The sequence below is a fragment of the Patiria miniata genome, unplaced genomic scaffold, assembly GCF_015706575.1.
Source record: "Patiria miniata isolate m_02_andy unplaced genomic scaffold, ASM1570657v1 HiC_scaffold_24, whole genome shotgun sequence".
Lineage (NCBI taxonomy): Eukaryota > Metazoa > Echinodermata > Asteroidea > Valvatida > Asterinidae > Patiria > Patiria miniata.
Genome location: NW_024037063.1, coordinates 6515049 through 6534170, shown reverse-complemented (window position 1 = coordinate 6534170; position 19122 = coordinate 6515049). Strand labels below are relative to the sequence as shown.

At 39.7% G+C, this 19122-nt stretch overlaps 2 protein-coding genes across 3 annotated transcripts; both read right to left on the bottom strand.

The window, feature by feature from the left end:
• Window positions 1–1826: 1826 nt before the first annotated feature.
• Window positions 1827–5498, bottom strand: LOC119732450 (myosin-2 essential light chain-like). Of its 2 annotated transcripts, none has more exons than XM_038205974.1 (6): window positions 5359–5498; window positions 5222–5246; window positions 4014–4171; window positions 3328–3495; window positions 2883–2960; window positions 1827–2542 (listed from the first exon to the last, which is right to left on the bottom strand). In XM_038205974.1, the coding sequence occupies exons 1-6, from the start codon at window positions 5453–5455 to the stop codon at window positions 2514–2516; spliced, it is 555 nt and encodes a 184-aa protein (XP_038061902.1). In that variant the 5' UTR covers window positions 5456–5498; the 3' UTR covers window positions 1827–2513. The 2 variants fall into 2 exon arrangements, with proteins under 2 accessions (XP_038061902.1, XP_038061903.1); XM_038205975.1 differs by having other exon boundaries at window positions 4014–4154; window positions 5359–5491.
• A 3654-nt stretch (window positions 5499–9152) lies between these two features.
• Window positions 9153–14243, bottom strand: LOC119732449 (CMP-N-acetylneuraminate-poly-alpha-2,8-sialyltransferase-like). The gene is made up of 3 exons (XM_038205973.1): window positions 13981–14243; window positions 11041–11664; window positions 9153–10598 (listed from the first exon to the last, which is right to left on the bottom strand). The coding sequence occupies exons 1-3, from the start codon at window positions 14241–14243 to the stop codon at window positions 10328–10330; spliced, it is 1158 nt and encodes a 385-aa protein (XP_038061901.1). The 3' UTR covers window positions 9153–10327.
• Between the last annotated feature and the right edge of the window lie 4879 nt (window positions 14244–19122).

The following is a 19122-nucleotide window of genomic DNA, read 5'->3' as shown; positions in this document are numbered from 1 at the left end:
CCAAGAGAAGGCCATTCCTCTCATGATGTGACTGTGGCTAACTTCTTTCTTTGTTTTTTGAAGGACGCATCACGTGATTTGTGTCCATCAAATCACTCCAATATTATGAGTAGTCCATACAACAATGAAGCAAATTTGTCCGTTTTCAGTCCGAAACCAATATTTGCAGGGGCATTAATCCTGAGGGATGGGGGTATATCCCACTTTTTGACCGGGGGGGGGGGGCGGCTATTGAATCCCCCCCCCCCCACTTGTTCATGATGAGAAACCAAAAAAGGTTTATTTCGAGGTATTGTTTATAACTTCCCAATAACCAAAGTGTATTCAAACTGGAAATAAAGTTATGTCACAGCTTAAAATACGCCGTTTTGCTATATACATCAGGAACAGCGCCCCTGGTGTAATGTGGTGTCCCCCCCCCCCCTGCTTTCCAAATTTCCACGGCCGGGGCTTTTTAATATCTAGTCATCCACCCAGTCCCCGGCACAGATTAACGCCACTGAACATTTGACATGACCTATGGCATGGTAGGCGGCAGAAGGGTGCTGTGATTTCCTTTTTTTTTATATTTTTTTTAATTTGATATGCAGTGGTGGATAAGGGAAAGGGGGATGGGGCCTATGTCCAACACGTCTACACGATGCGTGAAATGTATCGAGATTTCCAATATTAAGTGATGGCGTTAATATTTAAGGAACTTATTAAAGAAGTAAAAAAAAAAGTATTAACCCCATTATGTAATTAGGCCTAAAACGGTGTGTCGGGTACCCTCCCCCCCCCATCTCCCCGTGGATCCGCCCTTGATGTGAACAGCGCCCACATTAAAAGCATAGTACGAGCCCCCCCCCCCCCCCTCCCCCCTCCCCTATTAGAGGCCTGATATTAGGTCTTGATCAGATCTTGGTCTTGATCCAATACGTGGCAACAGATCCTGTAGACTCCATATAAAGACACGGGGAGATAGGAGTTCTCATAACATGTATGTATTTTTTTGTACTTTGTCGTAGCGTAGCCGTAGCTAGAGGTGAGCAGGATTGATGACGTCATGATATTCTCCAGCATTGTCAGTTGTAAGAAATTGTTGCTACAAATTGCGATTTACGGCGTGGGCGCATAGCGCCCTCTTGTGACTATTTCTGCCCTTGCAGTTTTTGCAGTATTGTTGATGGCGCTAATTGTATGGAGCCATTCTAGGAGAACTGCGACTCAAACGGCGTGAATTTGAGTCGATGATTGAGGAGTGGTGATATAGAAACTGATCATTTAGGAATCGGCGTATCCGGAGCGGTGGGGGGGAGCACTTTTTGTTTAACAATACGAAAGTGCAAGGGCGGATCCAGGAATTTTGGAAGGGGGGGGGGTCATCAGCAAATCAATGCTGAAATGTGGACAGTTTTTTTTCTCCGGACACTTGACCTCCGTTAAATTAATAGGTGTGTGTGGGGGGGGGAGGGCTCGTACCAAAATTTTAATTGGGGCGCTGTTCAAATTTCCGACGATCAGTATCACTGTATTACATCACAATATGGTACAAATAACCTGTAACCCAGCTGGCTCTGTTCGATTTTTGTGGACAAACAGATTTTAGTACCAGTAACAAATTTGTGGGTGAAAATGCGGGGGGGGGGGTGGGTGTCACATTAATTTGAATATATTTCTATGAAAAAATCAAACACTGGAGCCAGAGCGGGGTGGGGACGGAGTGTTCTTACCCAGTAATGACATTGTCAGAGTAAATAACCCACTCAGCATGTGTACTCTCATTTTAAGCCTTGTTTTTTAAAATCCAAAGAGATGAAAGTCGACTCAAGAAAAAAAATCTTAATTTGAGGTTGAATCGTCAATTTAGTTCTCAAATTTAATAAAATGGAAACAACTTCCATAAAAGCAAAAAGCATATAAAAATAAATATTCCAAGAGAAACATTTCAATTGCAAGCTCAAATCTGATGAGATACCATTGAAAACAACTAAAACAAAACGGCATTTATAGTTTTTAAATGGTTACAGCGATGGTTTCCCGCTTAAATAATTGATCGAACGTTTTATTTTTGGGGAACAATCAATGTCGACATTCTCTGTTCTAACAATCAATTACTACAACTACCTCATTATTATACACAGATTATTACAAAGCAGCTACATTAATTTTAGCCATTTTTGATGATGACAACTTGAAGATGTCAAAGGATCGGCCCCAAAAGCGGGTCAATCAATTTCGTGCCTCATTATACACACATGAAGTTCTGCTTCCGTCACTCCGAAGCGATTTTAGGTCTCGCTCGCACATCATTTATTGGCGCATAATATTTTGGTGGAACAAAAGCGACCCAAAACACTTGCAAAGACTTATACGTGTCTTAACTATATTTTGCTCCGGTATCTGATTTGTAATCTATTTAAGTCGCCGAAGCTTGCCATTATAAATAGCCTGCTATATTCAGCCCAACTTAACTATGCAAAGGGCCACTGAGTCACTGTAACGCAATGTCGTAGATGTTGCACTATCTTGGTTTAGCCCGTCATAACCTTTTTGACAAATTCTGCAATACAAACAGAGGAAACGTATGCATGTTTCACTGAAGATTAAACCAATTTATAATCGGAAGAATGATTGAAATTAATTTTCGACTGAAAAAGAATTATGTTTGCAGATGCGTACATAGATTATAGTCAATATTTAAGAGGATCTAGTATGAGATGATGCTGTTATCAAGATATATCTTGATAACAGCATCATCTCATACTAGATCCTCTTCATATACGGTGCACAATAAAAATTAGCAGCCATATGCGACCTTTTAAAATGTTTTGAACAGCTTTTGTTTAGGCAATGACCACCTTCATCTCATAAAATTTGTAAAACATCACACAAAAATTCACCTGGATAGTTTACCATGCCCCTTGAGTCTGTGAATTTTGTCAACAGTTTGTCCACTTCTTCCTCTGTCATTTGCTCACCTGAATAAAATAAATAAAAAATAGTTGCAATAAATAACTGCTACCCCAACTGTTAATGGTTATAACAGACAAGCTCAGCCCTAAAATTAGCTACCAAAAAGGTACGTCGTAATACAAATGTGTCAATTGGCATCACTTGCGCACGACCAACTAAACACAGCAAATATACAAGCTGTTAAGTATCCCTCTTGTATATGCGTATATAGCAATAATGTGTACATGTAAGTCAAGTTAAAAGCCTTTAATTATTGTTCACTATAGGACGGGGTTGTTACAGTGACGAACGAGCGCAGTGTCTACTCATCACAGAGGAACAAAGGCCCGTCCTCTTGGGGGCGCTCTATCTACGCACGGGGTCTATACTAACCTAGACTGGTGAGAACATGGCGTAGTTCCGAGGCAGGAATCAGGTTATTTTGATCTCTGTCTAACATCTGTAATCCTTCAGTAAACTCCTGAACGGTTCCTTTAGTTTGAGAGGTGGAGCGGAGTGAGGCGTGTAAGGCCAGAAACTCGTCAAATGTGATGCGGTGGCCTGTCATAAGATAGAAAGACCCTTGTCATAAAGTCTTGAAATTTGGCACAAACCGAATAAAAGATAATTTGCTAAGACAGGACTGGTAAAAAAAATACCCTTGTGAAATGATGCTCTTCATTCATTGAGGAACAATGAAATTGCACACACGCAAAAAAGAGTCACCGGCGACCGACTCGTGCAGTCTTTTTCAGAGTTGTACAGGTCACCTCATATAGCTCCATCTGAAATTTAAAACTACTTTAGTTACATATACGCAAATGAAACAGTCGTCTGCATAATTAGTACGAATAAGTTGGACAATGGCCATTGTTTACGTGTGTGGGGGGGGGGTATACCCTCCTAGTACCCAGTCCTAATTGATGGCTTTTTTTTTCTTTTTTTTTAAGAGTATTTCATTCTAAAGTTGAGTGATGTTCACTCTAAATCGTCCAGTCCGTAGTTTCACTCTTTGGAATAACCTTGACTCTTAAGTCTTGTATTTCAAATGAAATAGGAAGCATTTCAAGCCTAGTCACCTCCGATAAATCCTTGAGTAATTTTGGTCACTTCCTCCGCTGAAGGGTTGAGTCCCGTAGCTCGCAAGGCATCTCCTAATTCTTCGCTGCCAATTTTCCCATCACCCCTCTTGTCATAGAGTGCAAATTTGGTCTGGAAATCTAAAAAATGAAAGACACTTTCCAGAAACTCGAACATCACCGAGAGACGAAAACTATTATGTAAAGATATGAATGTACGCAGTGGGAAATGTGCGTGATGGTTGATGTCCTCATTTAACAAACCATGATTTTAAAAGGGAAAAACTGGTATGTTTTAATATTGTGTGAGGGACTGTTTTCGACGCTCGTTTTCTTCAAAATCAGGATTTTTATTACGAATACAACTGCAGAAATAACGAAGGCCCTTGAAATTATAAAGTCGATTTTCTCCCTAGTTCATGAAGCACTGAGAACCTTCTGAGACGAAACCTTCATTTTAGAAATGAATATAACTTTTAATAGAATACTATCAACTGAACACTTTCAATAGGTGCATTTTGAACTATTCCATATTTTGATGATGTAAGTTTGTTTTATCTTACTCAGAAGTTTCGTCATTACCAGAGCGTGGATGAGTGCACTTGTTGCCTGATTTGGGATGAGAGCTCAGTAAACTGATTAAGTCGCTCGTTCTGTTTTAGTTCGTTTCGCTCAGTTTCTTTAGCCGGAAAAAAATGTTTCAACCTGACGCCAATTTTTATTCATAATCACCTCAATGAAGGTCATTCATTGCAAAAAATGGCAAAAATGATGATAAGACATGAATCTGGGACTGAGAAACATTTCCAATTTTGTTAGGAAATGCTCAGAAAATTGTCTTGACTTTCCATAGACTTTGTACACAATCGCGGAAGTGGCGTCAGGTAGCAACATTTGCCCCGTAAATTAAAACACGGATTAGTTGTGCCCTATTTTCATGTGCAATGATAATCTGCCGGAATTGAGTGAAAGTTTTATGACACTTTTATCACCAAAGCATGCAAGTAAAATGATATACATTAAGTAAAATGAGACCTAAAATTACAGCCTATAAAATACCATAGACAACACACAGGTTCTCATTTCATAGACAGCCGTTTGTATGTAGTCATAATGCAACAAATAGTTTCCATACGTTTTATATACAAACAAAATTCAGTCACTGCCCTATCCAGTATCATAAAATGGTATAATTAAATCAAACTTACCTTTTAGCTGGGCTTTTGTGTAAGACTGAAACAAAATCAAAAGAAAGATTAAATAACATGTATCAATAAATAAATGATATTTACAAGATTCTAAAAATAATGTCCACATTTTACACTCAATAAAAAGGACAGCCTACCATTTTGTACGTTCCCACAGTCAGTATGCAATGTACACGACACATCATCAGTCGGTGTTCGACCTCGTTTAACAATAGAATCGCTCAGGCATATCATTCCACGCCCATTGTGGCCACAGTGGTATGCAAACTGATTGCACGCAGTCAATACTTTTTTTGACAATTTCGTTTTGTTGTTATTAATGCTGAGTGCACCGGCGCTGCGGTGGATTGATACATGTATCATGAACGCATATTTATCATTGCATATAATTTAAGCAAATTAGTTTGTATTACACTCGCTCTGTTTCTCAGTTTTCTGAATGTGCACTGAAGGAAACCACGAAAGCTTTCATAAGTGTCCCCTCAACTGTAAAAAAAGGAACTTCAATATCCTCATCCTAGGTTTGGAAAGGTAATCATACTAAATCATGTATAACGGAGCGTTTTTGTGTTTCTCCTGTAGTTTTTTTCGACGAGGGAACTGAATATTTACGCTTGTTAAAAACACTGCTCACCTACAAATGGATGTGTTTCACAGCAAAAAGTGAAACTCAGTCGCCGATACGATTGTCTTTGACCTTTAGTATTTTCTATTCAGACAAAAACAAACAAAAAATAAAGAAATACACGCATGTACAATCCAGAACTTCAAATTAACAATTAACACTAATCATATCATACATTTGAATAATGACTGAATATAATACATGCAGATAATAATAATAATAATAATAATAATAATAATAACAATGAAATACATTTAAAGAGCGCCAAATCCATTTAAGTAAAATGCTCCAAGGTGCTTTACAAATATGATACAAAAACTAAACCGAAAAAAGAGTTACTATAATCAAGATAAAATCAAAGAAAAGAGATAGTGAAGGCACATGCAGCCATCTTAATTAGAGAGTAATGCCTTTGTTTCGCTGGGATATGCATGATTGAACCTTTTGTGCATTCACTGTTACTGGATTAAATAGCAAAAGATGCCCTGTAACATGGCCGCTATGCACAAGGTCTATGGAGCGCTAGTCTCTGGACAAAACAGACATCTTGAACAGCGCCACCTACTGTCCGACTGTGCCAACTCCCGTGTGTTAATAGCGCCCACAAGTTCATCGCCCCACCACGCTTTTCGAATCTCCAACTTGATAATAATAACTGCTCATGGTATCTGTTGGCGATTTTGTGACAACTACCCGCTACGTCATACTGGCTGGTTGGAACAATGACAAAATAATTGTTTCGATAAACATTCGTGCGTTTCGTAGACTTGACATGAGTTGTTATAGACAGCATTATGTTTGTCCGTTTATAGCACAACGGCGCTGGTTTTGACGAGTTTATCCCCCCCCCCCCCCAAAAAAAAAGTAATGCTTAATGCGAAATGATATATAAATTGGAAATCGTTTAACATGCTTCCTTGAAAATAATGTTATGTCAGATACTCTGATTCGTAATACTTCGTGCTTGATGCGACACGGGTGCCATACGAACGGACATGTGTTGTGATTTGGATGATATTATACAGGTATTCTTGACAAGGTTTTAGGACTTGAAATTCCAATTACATGTTCAAGGAACCTAGCTTTTGTTTCATTGTGTATACATCTTCCTCCTGCAAATGTTAACAGAGATATACATATATCTAAGATTAAACAAAGAAACCGAGAGTCAACCAGATCGATATTTATATTTGTCTCACTTTCGACCTTGCACGAAAACTAGCACCAACAACGCAGCGATGGCAAATATGTGAAGACCTCCCAGCAACATAAAGGGTAAGGTGTAGCTTCCTCCAAGGTCAAAGGCCAAACCCAGATGACAACAAAAAATAACAGTACGACATAAACACGTACGATGAGCGGTTAAACAATCCATAACTGCTGAGAGAAAAGCGAGATAAAATTTGCACTACAAGTAAACAGTTTTCCTTGAATATTTTCACGTACTTTTAAAACCATAAATTACTTGTGTCATGCGTGTGAGAATGTTCGTGCTTTGATCAATCATTTTGCTTACTTACCTGGTAAATATAGTAGAAGGAAAGCGAAAACAGCAGATTTCATTCTGATCCAGCCGAGGGCACTGCCCAAATAATCAAATGAGACTACTTCGCATAACAAGACATCCGCCAAAACCCAAATCACAGTCGCATGAATTACCATGATTAGCTGGTACCGGTAGAACATGAAGTCCGTTTTCCACGATTGTGTGCGTATTTTGACCAGTACACTTTGTTTCCCAGTTAGGACGAACACATCCTGTGTAAATAGACTTCAGCTCTGAATGATTTTGTCAATGTTCTCGAGAAGTGACCAGCTGATCCTCGTGGAGTAACTGAATATCTCGGGTAAGATTGAAATCACGACTAACAGAAGGGTTTGGAGGTTTTTTTGACAATCAGTCCGCACTCGCGGAAATAAATTGACGTCCATCTTGATTAGCTGTTTTGTAACTGGATGATAAACAAAAAGCTCAACGTGGTTTCATTAAAAATTGTGTTATTGTGCCGTGTCGTGCCAGCTCTCCTGCGTCAGGCTGATTTGGTTGGTAGCGTGCCGTCCCGATGGTGTTCTATCCCTGCAGTGGTGGGCCACAGTACCAGTTATTCGCAGTGGAACACGTCAGTGAAATGTCCTTTGTGGAATACTGTCGGTGGAATGTCCTCGGTGGAATACTGTAGGTGGAATGTCCTCGGTGGAATACCGTCGGTGGAATGTCCTCGGTGGAATACCGTCGGTGGAATGTCCTCGGTGGAATACCGTCAGTGGAATGTCCTCGGTGGAATATCGTCAGTGGAATGTCCTCGGTGGAATACCGTAAGTGGAATGTCCTCGGTGGAGTACCGTCGGTGGAATGTCCTCAGTGGAATACCGTCGGTGGAATGTCCTCAGTGGAATACCGTCGGTGGAATGTCCTCGGTGGAATACCGTCGGTGGAATGTCCTGGTGGAATACCGTCAGTGGAATGTCCTGGTGGAATACCGTCGGTGGAATGTCCTTGGTGGAATACCGTCGGTGGAATGTCCTTGGTGGAATACCGTCGGTGGAATGTCCTGGTGGAATACCGTCGGTGGAATGTCCTCGGTGGAATACCGTCGGTGGAATGTCCTTGGTGGAATACCGTCGGTGGAATGTCCTGGTGGAATACCGTCGGTGGAATGTCCTTGGTGGAATACCGTCGGTGGAATGTCCTTGGTGGAATACCGTCAGTGGAATGTCCTCGATGGAATACCGTCGGTGGAATGTCCTTGGTGGAATACCGTCAGTGAAATGTCCTTGGTGGAATACCGTCAGTGGAATGTCCTCGATGGAATACCGTCGGTGGAATGTCCTTGGTGGAATACCGTCAGTGAAATGTCCTTGGTGGAATACCGTCAGTGGAATGTCCTCGGTGGGATACCGTCGGTGGAATGTCCTTGGTGGAATACCGTCGGTGGAATGTCCTTGGTGGAATACCGTCGGTGGAATGTCCTGGTGGAATACCGTCGGTGGAATGTCCTCGATGGAATACCGTCGGTGGAATGTCCTTGGTGGAATACCGTCAGTGAAATGTCCTTGGTGGAATACCGTCAGTGGAATGTCCTCGGTGGGATACCGTCGGTGGAATGTCCTTGGTTGCATACTGTCAGTGGAATGTCCTCGGTGGAATACAGTGGGTGGATTTGGAATGTGGGTGGAATCAGAATGTGGGGGGGGGGGCATTTTGGGACTTTGCCCTTGACTTGACTTATCCTAAGTAGATCCGACCCTAGAACATTATCTAATAATCGGTGATCGGAAACAGTCAATCAAGAGTAGTGGTCATGCTTTAATCATTCATCATCTAGCTGTCATGTCATTCCATCATGATCAAGTACAGTAGCATATTCTAATTATTTAAATAATCAAGCAATCAGCTGCTTATCCTAACCCTGCAACTCCTTTTATACCGTGAGCCCTATAGACTGAGTACAACTTCTCTTTGCCAAATATTAACAGTGCAACCCAAATTGACCAATCACATACAAGGGTTCCCAATATGCAGAGTGTGCGTGACTCACGTGGTCTTTTTAAAGCATACAGTTGGTGACTTTATTCTAATTCCTGTTCCGTCTCAATATGAACATGGGTTTTTTAACGGGAAAAGAAACATACCACATCGATTGGTTAACAAGAAAGGAAACCTCTGCCACCGACAATTTCTTGCCATTTTCAGCAGGTCTAATTATTTGTATTGTTTGCTTTCTTGATGGATTTATCATACTTTAAAATCCAAAAACACAAATGTGACATCACCCAAAGGAAAGGATTCGGTGTATAGTTTTTTGGTTCAAAAGTTGCCAGGATTTTCTTTTCTGAACATGGGGCTGGGTTTTCATATTCCTCGTTTATATCAAAACTATCTATACCATTTTGGGAAATGGTTACTGAAAATTAATACTCGGATACTTTTAGGGCCATTTTCTTTTCATCGCAAGGACGAACTGTCATGTTCGAGGGGGCACATTGATGGCCGCAAAAGGGGCACTTGGGTAAATCTGGGGGGGGGGGGCAATTGCACCGGTCTCAGACTCCTACCTACCGACTATCGCCCATGTGTTCAGACTAGGCTATGAACCCCTTGCAAATGTACCCCCTCAACGGCGAAAAAGAGAGAGGCGTGAAGGGCCACTTGAACAGCCTCTTCAACACCTGCGAGGCGCGAACCGACGGTGAGGACGTACGATCGATGCGTATCAAAGGTCTACATAATTGTGATAGTTTTGTAATGTACGTACGTTTTGTTTTCAACCACGTTTTCTAGATTGGTTCCTGCTCTATTAATAATCTAACAATATTCCAGGGTCCCGGAACAAGTCTACCAAACTTAGTTAGCAGTTCATTTAAAGGATGAACAACGCGCTCTATATAGCAAAGCACTGTAGTGTGTTTCCTATGGAATTAATACCGTTTGTAGGACACACAGCGTCATATTTTGTTGACGCATGGAACTCATTTTTTTGCTACGTTCTTGGCTTGCAATCTCTGACGACTAAAGTCAGTTTCCCTTGTCGTTCCAGTTCTTTCAGTTTGGTGTGTTCCAGAGAAAAATCGTGCCCCTTATTACGAGAAAAATTGAATTTCACATCGTCAAAATAATGATACTTGACTGCTCGACCCTCTAGATCTTTGTAGAACGGGTAGAATCCGAAGAGAGTGATGTTGGAGCAGAACGTCCGAGCGACTGCGTACATGTCTAATCCAAGCGTGCCTGTTCGTCGTATGCCCCATTCCCTGCAAGGAAGGGAATTTCAAGGAAAAGCAGAAGTTGCGTATTAAACCATATTTTCATACATAATGAAAGCTACATGTCAACACTCTTCCCCGCCAATCAAAGAGAAAACCAATGCGCCTGCGCATTACTGACTCGACGTGCCTATACTATGGCAATTATCCATAAACGACACGGACCAAAGCACACATGCACTTTGTGTACTACACCCAACCTTGGACAATAAGTAGAAAATGAGACTGGAAAATGAGCCACTTCAGTGAAAAAGGCATATAACTTCTCACCACAGCTACTATTTTGAAAAATTCAAAATCCTGTGGAAGACAAGGTAATAACCATTCATATGAAACACTCAGTGTTTGCCCACCATTTGCCACAAAAATGGTGAACTTGGGTCCAGATCACTATGACTCACCCTGTATGCTAATCTCTATAATAACTTACCTCGCAACACTGATGGGTTTCCAGCTGAAGGCAAACCGAATATCCGTGAATCCGTTATGCCGTATTGCGTCGATTATAGACCGAAACTTCCTGCCAGATACAAAGCTACCGTTGCGATGGTACAGCTGTTTCGGGTACCACAAAATCGACTCTTTCAAAGCTTGCATGTGGTCGAAAAGTTTAGCCCGTGTCTTAAGAAATTTGGAACTGTTTGATCTCCCCATGGCACTACCGTATGAAAACATCAGAGCTCTGTTAAAAGCATTCAAACTTGACTGTTTGCCGACGTCAACTTCGTAGCCTTTTATCAGCCCCATATTGGCGCGGATAACGAAGTCATGTGAGTCGATGAAATCACCGCAACTGCTGTTGTTTAAGATACCGCTGTTACCGATCACAGCACAGCTTGTCTGCCGTGGGATGAGCTCCACTCCAGGGAAATGTTCCTCCAAGTTACATCGCTCCATCTTAAGCACTGAGGATTCGTGAGAAGTGTTACTTGTCCTTGCTACACGGACAACAGGATTATAATTTTGCAAGTTGAAGGTCATGTTGTCAGTTGGTGTATCGTTCTTGTAGACGAAGATGGCCAAATCCAGAGGGACGCAGATACCACCTGCAGATCTGTACAAATTAAGAAGAAAAAAAAGGGTTTTAATAAAAAAAGGCTCATTGTGCTTTTATTCTTGTTACTCCATTACATCTCTATCTGCTAAGGTCCAGAATGCATCTTCTATAATTGATGGTTTTTAAATATATGTATAAGAAACTTTATTTTTGAATTACTTTTTTATGCTCATATTTTTCTTTATTTTACCATTTTACCAGTGCTATTTTACAGAACAATTTGGAATTTGGAATATGAAATTGTTCGTTTCATGAAGTGACCTATCTGGATAGGTCGCCATTCGCGCGCATGAAATATGAAATTTAAATATTCACGAAGTGACTTATGGATTTGGCGCCTATTTTTTACCTGGTAATGATGAGTTTTTGCCTTAGAAACAATTTAAAATCATAATTCAACTATCCAACTTTATTATATATAAAAACCTGAGTCAATAAAAGTGAGTGTTCTGGGTGAAAGGGTGGATGCAAAATAGGCCCAACTTCAAACGCGTTTTTCTCGAAATGACAAAAACTGACAAAAACTGAGATAGGTCAGATCGTGGAACGATCGACGAAACATACAGTTCTAGTTCTTTTTCCACTTTTCCCCACAGGTTTTGTACACGTTTTTATTCTACAAGCCACTTTGGGAATTATTTTAAATCCGATCCACTTTAAACTCAACATAGTCATTAACCATCATCTGATGATGTATGCCGACACTTTTCGTCATCGTGACGTCATCAGGGGTCACGTGACATCTATTTATAGATTCAATTTTTACAGCCTTATAACTATAGAACTATTTGACCAATGGATCTCAAATTTGGTAGGTTTACAGACAGGGAAGTGTTATAGATGCAAATTGATATGTCAAGGTCACATGACCTTCACTTCCGGTTTTACCAGAAGTGGTAATATTAGACCCATATATCATATTTAATTAAATTATTAATCTGATTAGGTTAAAACTTCACATTAATACAAAGCTATACTGACAAATTATTATATTGCATTATTATCACTGTGCACTTAATCATTGTCATGTTATGACGTCATGAATATTTAATGAGGCAATCTTTACAGCCTTATAACTATAGAACTATTTGACCGATTGATCTAAAACCTGGTAGGTAGAAATAACAGGGAAGTGATATGTCAAGGTCATGTAACCCTACTTCCGGTATTACCGGAAATGTTAATTTTAGACCCTTATTAGTATATCTAATGAAATATATTTTTGATGAGGTTGACACCTAGCATTAAACAACCATAGAAGGATAAATATGTTGCATTATTTTTAGTTAGCAATATATTCACGGTACAACGTCATGAATATTTAATGATGCATATTTACAGTCTTTTTATAACTGAAGAACCATTTGACTGATTGGTCTCAAACATGGTATGTATATAGACAGGAAAGTGTTATCAATAATAATTGGTACGTCAAGGTCGTGTGACCTTGTCAAGGTCATGTGACCTTTACTTCCGGTGTTACTGGAAGTGTTAATTTAGACCCTAATTATCATATCTATCACATGAATTATAAATTGCTTTTAAAAGTCACAGATTGCTTTGAAAAGTCACAGATTTGTGAAAAAAAATCATTGAATTATTTTTTTACCATGTAATAGACAGTCAAAGACATGTTGGGAACAGCTCTGTGGTTGTTCACTCACAACCACATAGTTCTAGTTGTTTTTGTTGTACTTGACTTGTATTTATTTATCTATATAATTTTATCTGTATTCTGTATAATGTATTTTTCTGGGTTTTGTTGAACTTTGGCAGTGTACCTAAGACAAATTTCTCCATCTTTTGTTTGTTTCTGGAGACCTAACGGTATAAAATATCAGTATCAAAATCATTATCAGTGTAAATTGACTGATGATCTTGCTTTAGCAGACTTAGTATGATAACGCACTTAGCAATATTTACCGACAAAGTATGACGAGCCACATAAAGAGAGGCATGTCCGGGTGTTTCCTAATCAATTTACACATTTACAAAACGGCTGCCGCGGGTCATTCTCGACACCGTGAGTAGTGTTCTCAATATAATTCCATTGTTATAACAACAGTGTTTCCAGTTTCATGTTAAATTCCCCATCATTATCATCACTTATTTCCCTTTTCTCATGGTAATATCATCATCAATATTACATACAGTTTGTTTGAGATTGAGTCACGCAAAAGCCTTTCAAAAATAACCAAATGCAGTTCTACAATCTCGCGTGGTATTTATTTCAGTTTTTAAATACGAGATTATTTTATCATTTCTGAAAAATTTGCCAAACCTCCTGGAAGTAAGTTTGAAGGTACAACTTACCCACTGCACACCGTCTTGCAATGTAAAGTCACTTGACCTGTCTGGTTGTTTATTGGTGTCGTCAATAAGGTCCGCGTTACCGAATTTACAAGCGTTGTGTTACTCACTGACATTACATAGACATGGCTATCAGTAGCCTTCAATCTCAGCCGATTATACATCAGTACATCGCCATCCTCCACGATGTAAATGCTTGCCATCAATCCCAAGACAGAGAAGAGACAAACTGCCGTAAACCACCAGAAGGATGAATGACCTGCCATTGTGATTACTAGTGCAGTGCCCGTCAAAAATGTGCATGTTGGATCTTTATATTTCAGTTAGTTGATCCAAGTCATGTTCAGACTCAATTTACGAGTGAGAGATGTAGAAGACGTATTCAGATTACAGGAAAAACACTCGGGCTGAACCTGTGGTGATCAAGACTCACAATGAAATGTTCACATCGTCCCCCATATCACACACTATCTGATTATGCTAATAATGTGCAAGTGCTTGGCTATTCGAATGAGTCAACCTGTTGAGCAAGGCAATTTTAAGAATAAAGGAATATGAAATGGTCGACGTTGCAATCGATATCGTCAACCTCGTGCCTTCATGCACACATGGGTGCTCTTGAATATGGTGTACGTGCCATCAGTGTTACCAACCTCAGGTTTTGTAATATTTATCATCATATCTTGGGTACAGGTTCGTATTATTGAAATAAGGGAGAGTAGAAAATCGTCGCCGGAGGGGACTCTGTTCTGTAACTGTAAGGACATGTTAAATCCTGCTTTAAAGTGGCAATGACAGGCTGCAATGTTTATATTTTTGGCGATGATTTTATGAAGACGATACCAGTATTTCAATAAGTTACATAGTTATACACTCTCTGTCACTTTTCTTTTATATTCAGTTTTATCGTGTAAAATTACAGAAGTATAAGTACAAAGTATGGTAGGCATTTATCTTTAAAACATTACAGTCTCCTACAAGGTGGAAATTTAATGATGCTATTCATACACTGCAAAATGCATTGCCAGCAGACGAGTGCAGGGCTCAGAGCATTCGCATTGTCTTTTTGGAACACAGACTCAAAATGGCGGGTCATTTAAAGTCTGATAACACCAGTGAGTGGATTGTCAGGTCACAGTGACCTCAACCTCGTCCCCAGTGCTTACTTTATTTCCAACCTTGTTTCCAATAGTAAGCCCGGCCTGGATAGGAAACGTTCTTCCTGTATCCTGATTTGATACCGCAATTGGCCAGAAATGGATTTATATCGTGTACTTGGTGTTGTTATTCACATCGTGCAGTACGTGTTTTTCGCGATCACTCGTCCACGCTGTCTCGAAAATATTCATTTCTTTCCAATTGTCAATATTAATATGCAATGTGATACTGCATGTCGTCTCTTTAAGATCGTAACAGTTTAATTAAAATAAAATCGTGTTTTCGTAACTCACGCCATTCTCGCGCTGCGATGACGTATTGATTCTGTTTTTACCCCAGACACCGCATACAAAAACAAACGCAATGTAACGCACATTCGGTCACCAGACTATCCCTCATTTACAAACGTGTTCAAAAATCTTGCACATGCAAATGATCCAATACCAGGGTGAGAGAGCAGGTAGTGGTGGGCGCGTACTGCTCGACACCCCGGGAAGAGGTTGCAGTGACCTATGAGTTACTTAGGGGTCAAACTAATTTAAATAATGAAAGGTTTGCGGAAACACCATGTGCGAATAATTTCTCAACTAAGAGAATGGTTCTGAAAAGAGCCAGAGGTATAAACTTTATTTTTACCTTTGGTTCTTTTCAGAACCATTCTCTTATTTGAGAAATTATTCGCACATGGTGTTTCCGCAAACCTTTCATTAGGGAGGTTTCGCAAGCGAACGGATACGCTTACACTTACGTTTAGCTATCCGTATCCGTTTTTTACATACGTGTAGCGAGCGAGGTATGCGTGTCGTCTGCACGTTTAGCGGATAGTGAGTGGCGTATGACGTCATATTACGTGCAGACGACACGCATATCTCGCTCGCTACACGTAAGTAAAAAATGGATACGGATAGCTAAACGTAAGTGTAAGCGTATCCGTTCGCTTGCGAAACCTCCCTATTATTTAGTATCTCCACCATGCAAAGCCTCAAATCTTACAAACTAATTTAAATACACGCGTACCAGTAGCCTAGACAGGGGGTATTCGAAGCTCCGTTCTTGTGTTGAATGAACACGAGAACAGGGTTTCGAATGACGGGAACCAACACGTGAAGGGTGATCGGGAACTTATTCTCACTCCCCTCTTATTGGGGAGTAGATGAAGAACGTCAAGAACAAAGTAATGTTTTTGAACAGTTTTGGGACTCGACTCGACTCGACTCGACTCGATTCGAGTCTACTGATACGAGCCGTATCCATCTTCCAAATGGGGGCGCTCTTTAAAACTGACCAGTATTATGCATACTTGAAAATAGATGCCGATTTTCACGGCGCATTGTAACGGTTATTGAGCTGGGTTTTTGGGGTGTTTTCTTTTGGGGGGGAGGTTGCTGTCAAACCTCTAACCATTTATGGAAATACTAACTGAAAAAAATATTTTTCAACAAAATCCGCCGGTGGCGGGGGGGGGGGAGGTGCCCCCTGCCCCCCTCTGGATAAGCCACTGTACAACTCTGAGATATAATCGATGTTTCACTAAGACGTTTAGATCCAGTTGCGCAATTCAGAAAGCCTACATCTGGTGATGAACAGCTCCACTTTACGGAATTCTTTGGGACAGCTCAGCGTTTCGCTGACGGCAGCGCAAAAACGTCAAGGAATTGTATTACCGCATTGGTCATTAAAGTATCAGATCATAAATGTATTGCATAGTCCTTTATGAACGATTTTACGAAATATTGTGGCAACCAATCGGGCTTGAGGGCTAGTTTTGATCCAGTGGAAAAGTCGTAACATCGAGGTTGAAGTGACGTCCTGTAGACGAGGTTGAAGCACAGCCCAGTCGCCCTGCAGCTGCTAAACGCAGTACTGGAAGCACATTCTTGTGAACAGAACACTTTTAATAAATCGGGAAAACTCAATCATGGATTGGTTCTTGTCACTCGGTTTATTCAACGTCATAGGTCATTGGAACCTTCTTTGTTTTTTTTTGTGCCGCAATATACAAGCAAAATTATTATAGCAAATAGTACACTGAGTTATAATAACAATCAATAATGGTTTGAAATTCGTTGTTAGCACTGAAATATACAAGCTTATCACCAAAATAAACGCGTTTACGTCAACCAAACATAATGTAGTTTTTCTGCTACCTGCGCACGCTGTTACAGTTGTCATTCAAGGTAAATTAAATTAATTTGGAGTTGTTTCATTTTCTCCAAATTAGTATCAAAAGTAGACAGTGCATAACGTGAAACCGTCAGATTGAGATTATCTTATGACTTAAGATGGGTTATCATCTTTCCTTTATTATCATCTTTCCTCTAGAACACCCACAGGCTGTCTGAGACCAGATCGAGACGGTCTGGGGAGACAGGTCACTCGTGGCTGCACCACGAGTTTGGAACACTCTCCCAAGAGACATCCAAACATCTCCATCACTGCAGTCCTTCAAGTCCGATCTCAAGACCTTTCTGTTCACCAATAGCTTTTCATAAACCTTCTCATGAAGCAACCTTTTGTTTTTTGTTTTTGCTTTGCATTTGTGCGCCTTGGGTGTTCCATTGGACAGATGAGTGCGCAATATAAATGTTTATTTCCCAATAAATGTACCGATTTAGTTATGTTTTAAAGGTAGCGTCCATCATTTTGAGGATTAACTAATTGTTGGAGGATTAACAAATTGTAAACTACAAAGTGCAGAGTCCTTCTAGGGAAAAAAAGGAGCAAAGGTCTAAGGCATGCAAAATGTATGGATATGGATACCTATAATATACATTGTCTAGTAAAGTTCAACGAGCGAGTAAACGAACCTAGAAAAATATGTGAAAAATTCCTCCAGAATGCAAGAAAAAGGATAACTCCATGGATAACAAGCATGTAAAACTGAAATCCAGGTAGTTCCTGAATCAAGCAATTAAAACATAGACAAACTTATATTACAAAACTTATAAATAAGTTACACAACGCCCATAGTTCCAGAGAAAAGAACGTCTCAAAACCTTCTTCCACGAGTGAACTAAAACTAATAATCCAGTTGGAATAGAAAACATAACAGTATTCAAAAGTTTTCAAGTTGAACAAATAACAAAGACTTAAAACTTTTATCTAAGAAAAAATGGGAGACAACCCCATTATTTGGAAAAAAAACTTTATGTCGAAGAAGCTAACAAATATATAATGAAATTGGCTAATATGAGTTTCCAAAGACAACTATAAAACTGGATTTATACAACAATAAGAACCAGTAAACAATGAAAACAAAGTCAAGCTACATATACACTAGTTCTAGGTAATATAAACAATGTCATGTGGACCTGCTTCAGTCTGGCCAAGAACAACAAAATCCCTTGTGAATATTTAATAAGCAAGATAAGGTCTGGCCACTCCCTTGAGTACAGGGTGGGACTAATAACCGAGGGGGTAATTCAACAGTCCTGAACAATAATTGTACACAGGTCCAAAGCAGATTAGGTTAACTAACTGAAACAGGTGATTCAATACACAATATTGAAAGGTAAATCTACAGTAAATGAACAGCTTGGACAGTTCTAGCTAATGAATATAACATTATCTAGCAACTAACGGTAAGAAGCTGTTGGGAGACCAGTCCTTCTGGCTTACACATGCACCTCTTTGAAACGTATATCAAAATAACCAAACGAATTCAATGTAATTTAATAACAACAAATGCAACAGAAAGATTTTATTAACCATTCGAGAGAAAAAATAAGGCAATTAAGAAAACCAAGTCATTACTAAGAAAACACGTCGGTAATTCAACCTTGTTACAACGCAATGTTCCTCGAAAATCAGTAAACTCTAACAAACATGATCCATCACAAATAGATACAAGTCAAAATTCTTCAAGTCACAGCAATTCCTAAACTCAAGTGATGAAACACACAATGCTGTCCATGAACTTACTAAAACATGCCATAAACCTTAAACAATCAGTAAACAAACAGATAAAAACCTCCTCAAAACTTATAA

Coding starts and splice junctions, on each gene's coding strand:
- LOC119732450 (XM_038205974.1), bottom strand. CDS start 5,455: ATGATATGCCTGAGCGATTCTATTGTTAAACGAGGTCGAACACCGACT. Junction 4,172..5,221: donor CACAAAAGCCCAGCTAAAAG/GTAAGTTTGATT, acceptor GTTTCTGGAAAG/TGTCTTTCATTTTTTAGATT. Junction 2,961..3,327: donor CCATGTTCTCACCAGTCTAG/GTTAGTATAGAC, acceptor TATTTTATTCAG/GTGAGCAAATGACAGAGGAA.
- LOC119732449 (XM_038205973.1), bottom strand. CDS start 14,243: ATGGCAGGTCATTCATCCTTCTGGTGGTTTACGGCAGTTTGTCTCTTC. Junction 11,665..13,980: donor TGCAAGACGGTGTGCAGTGG/GTAAGTTGTACC, acceptor TAATTTGTACAG/ATCTGCAGGTGGTATCTGCG. Junction 10,599..11,040: donor AAACCCATCAGTGTTGCGAG/GTAAGTTATTAT, acceptor CCTTCCTTGCAG/GGAATGGGGCATACGACGAA.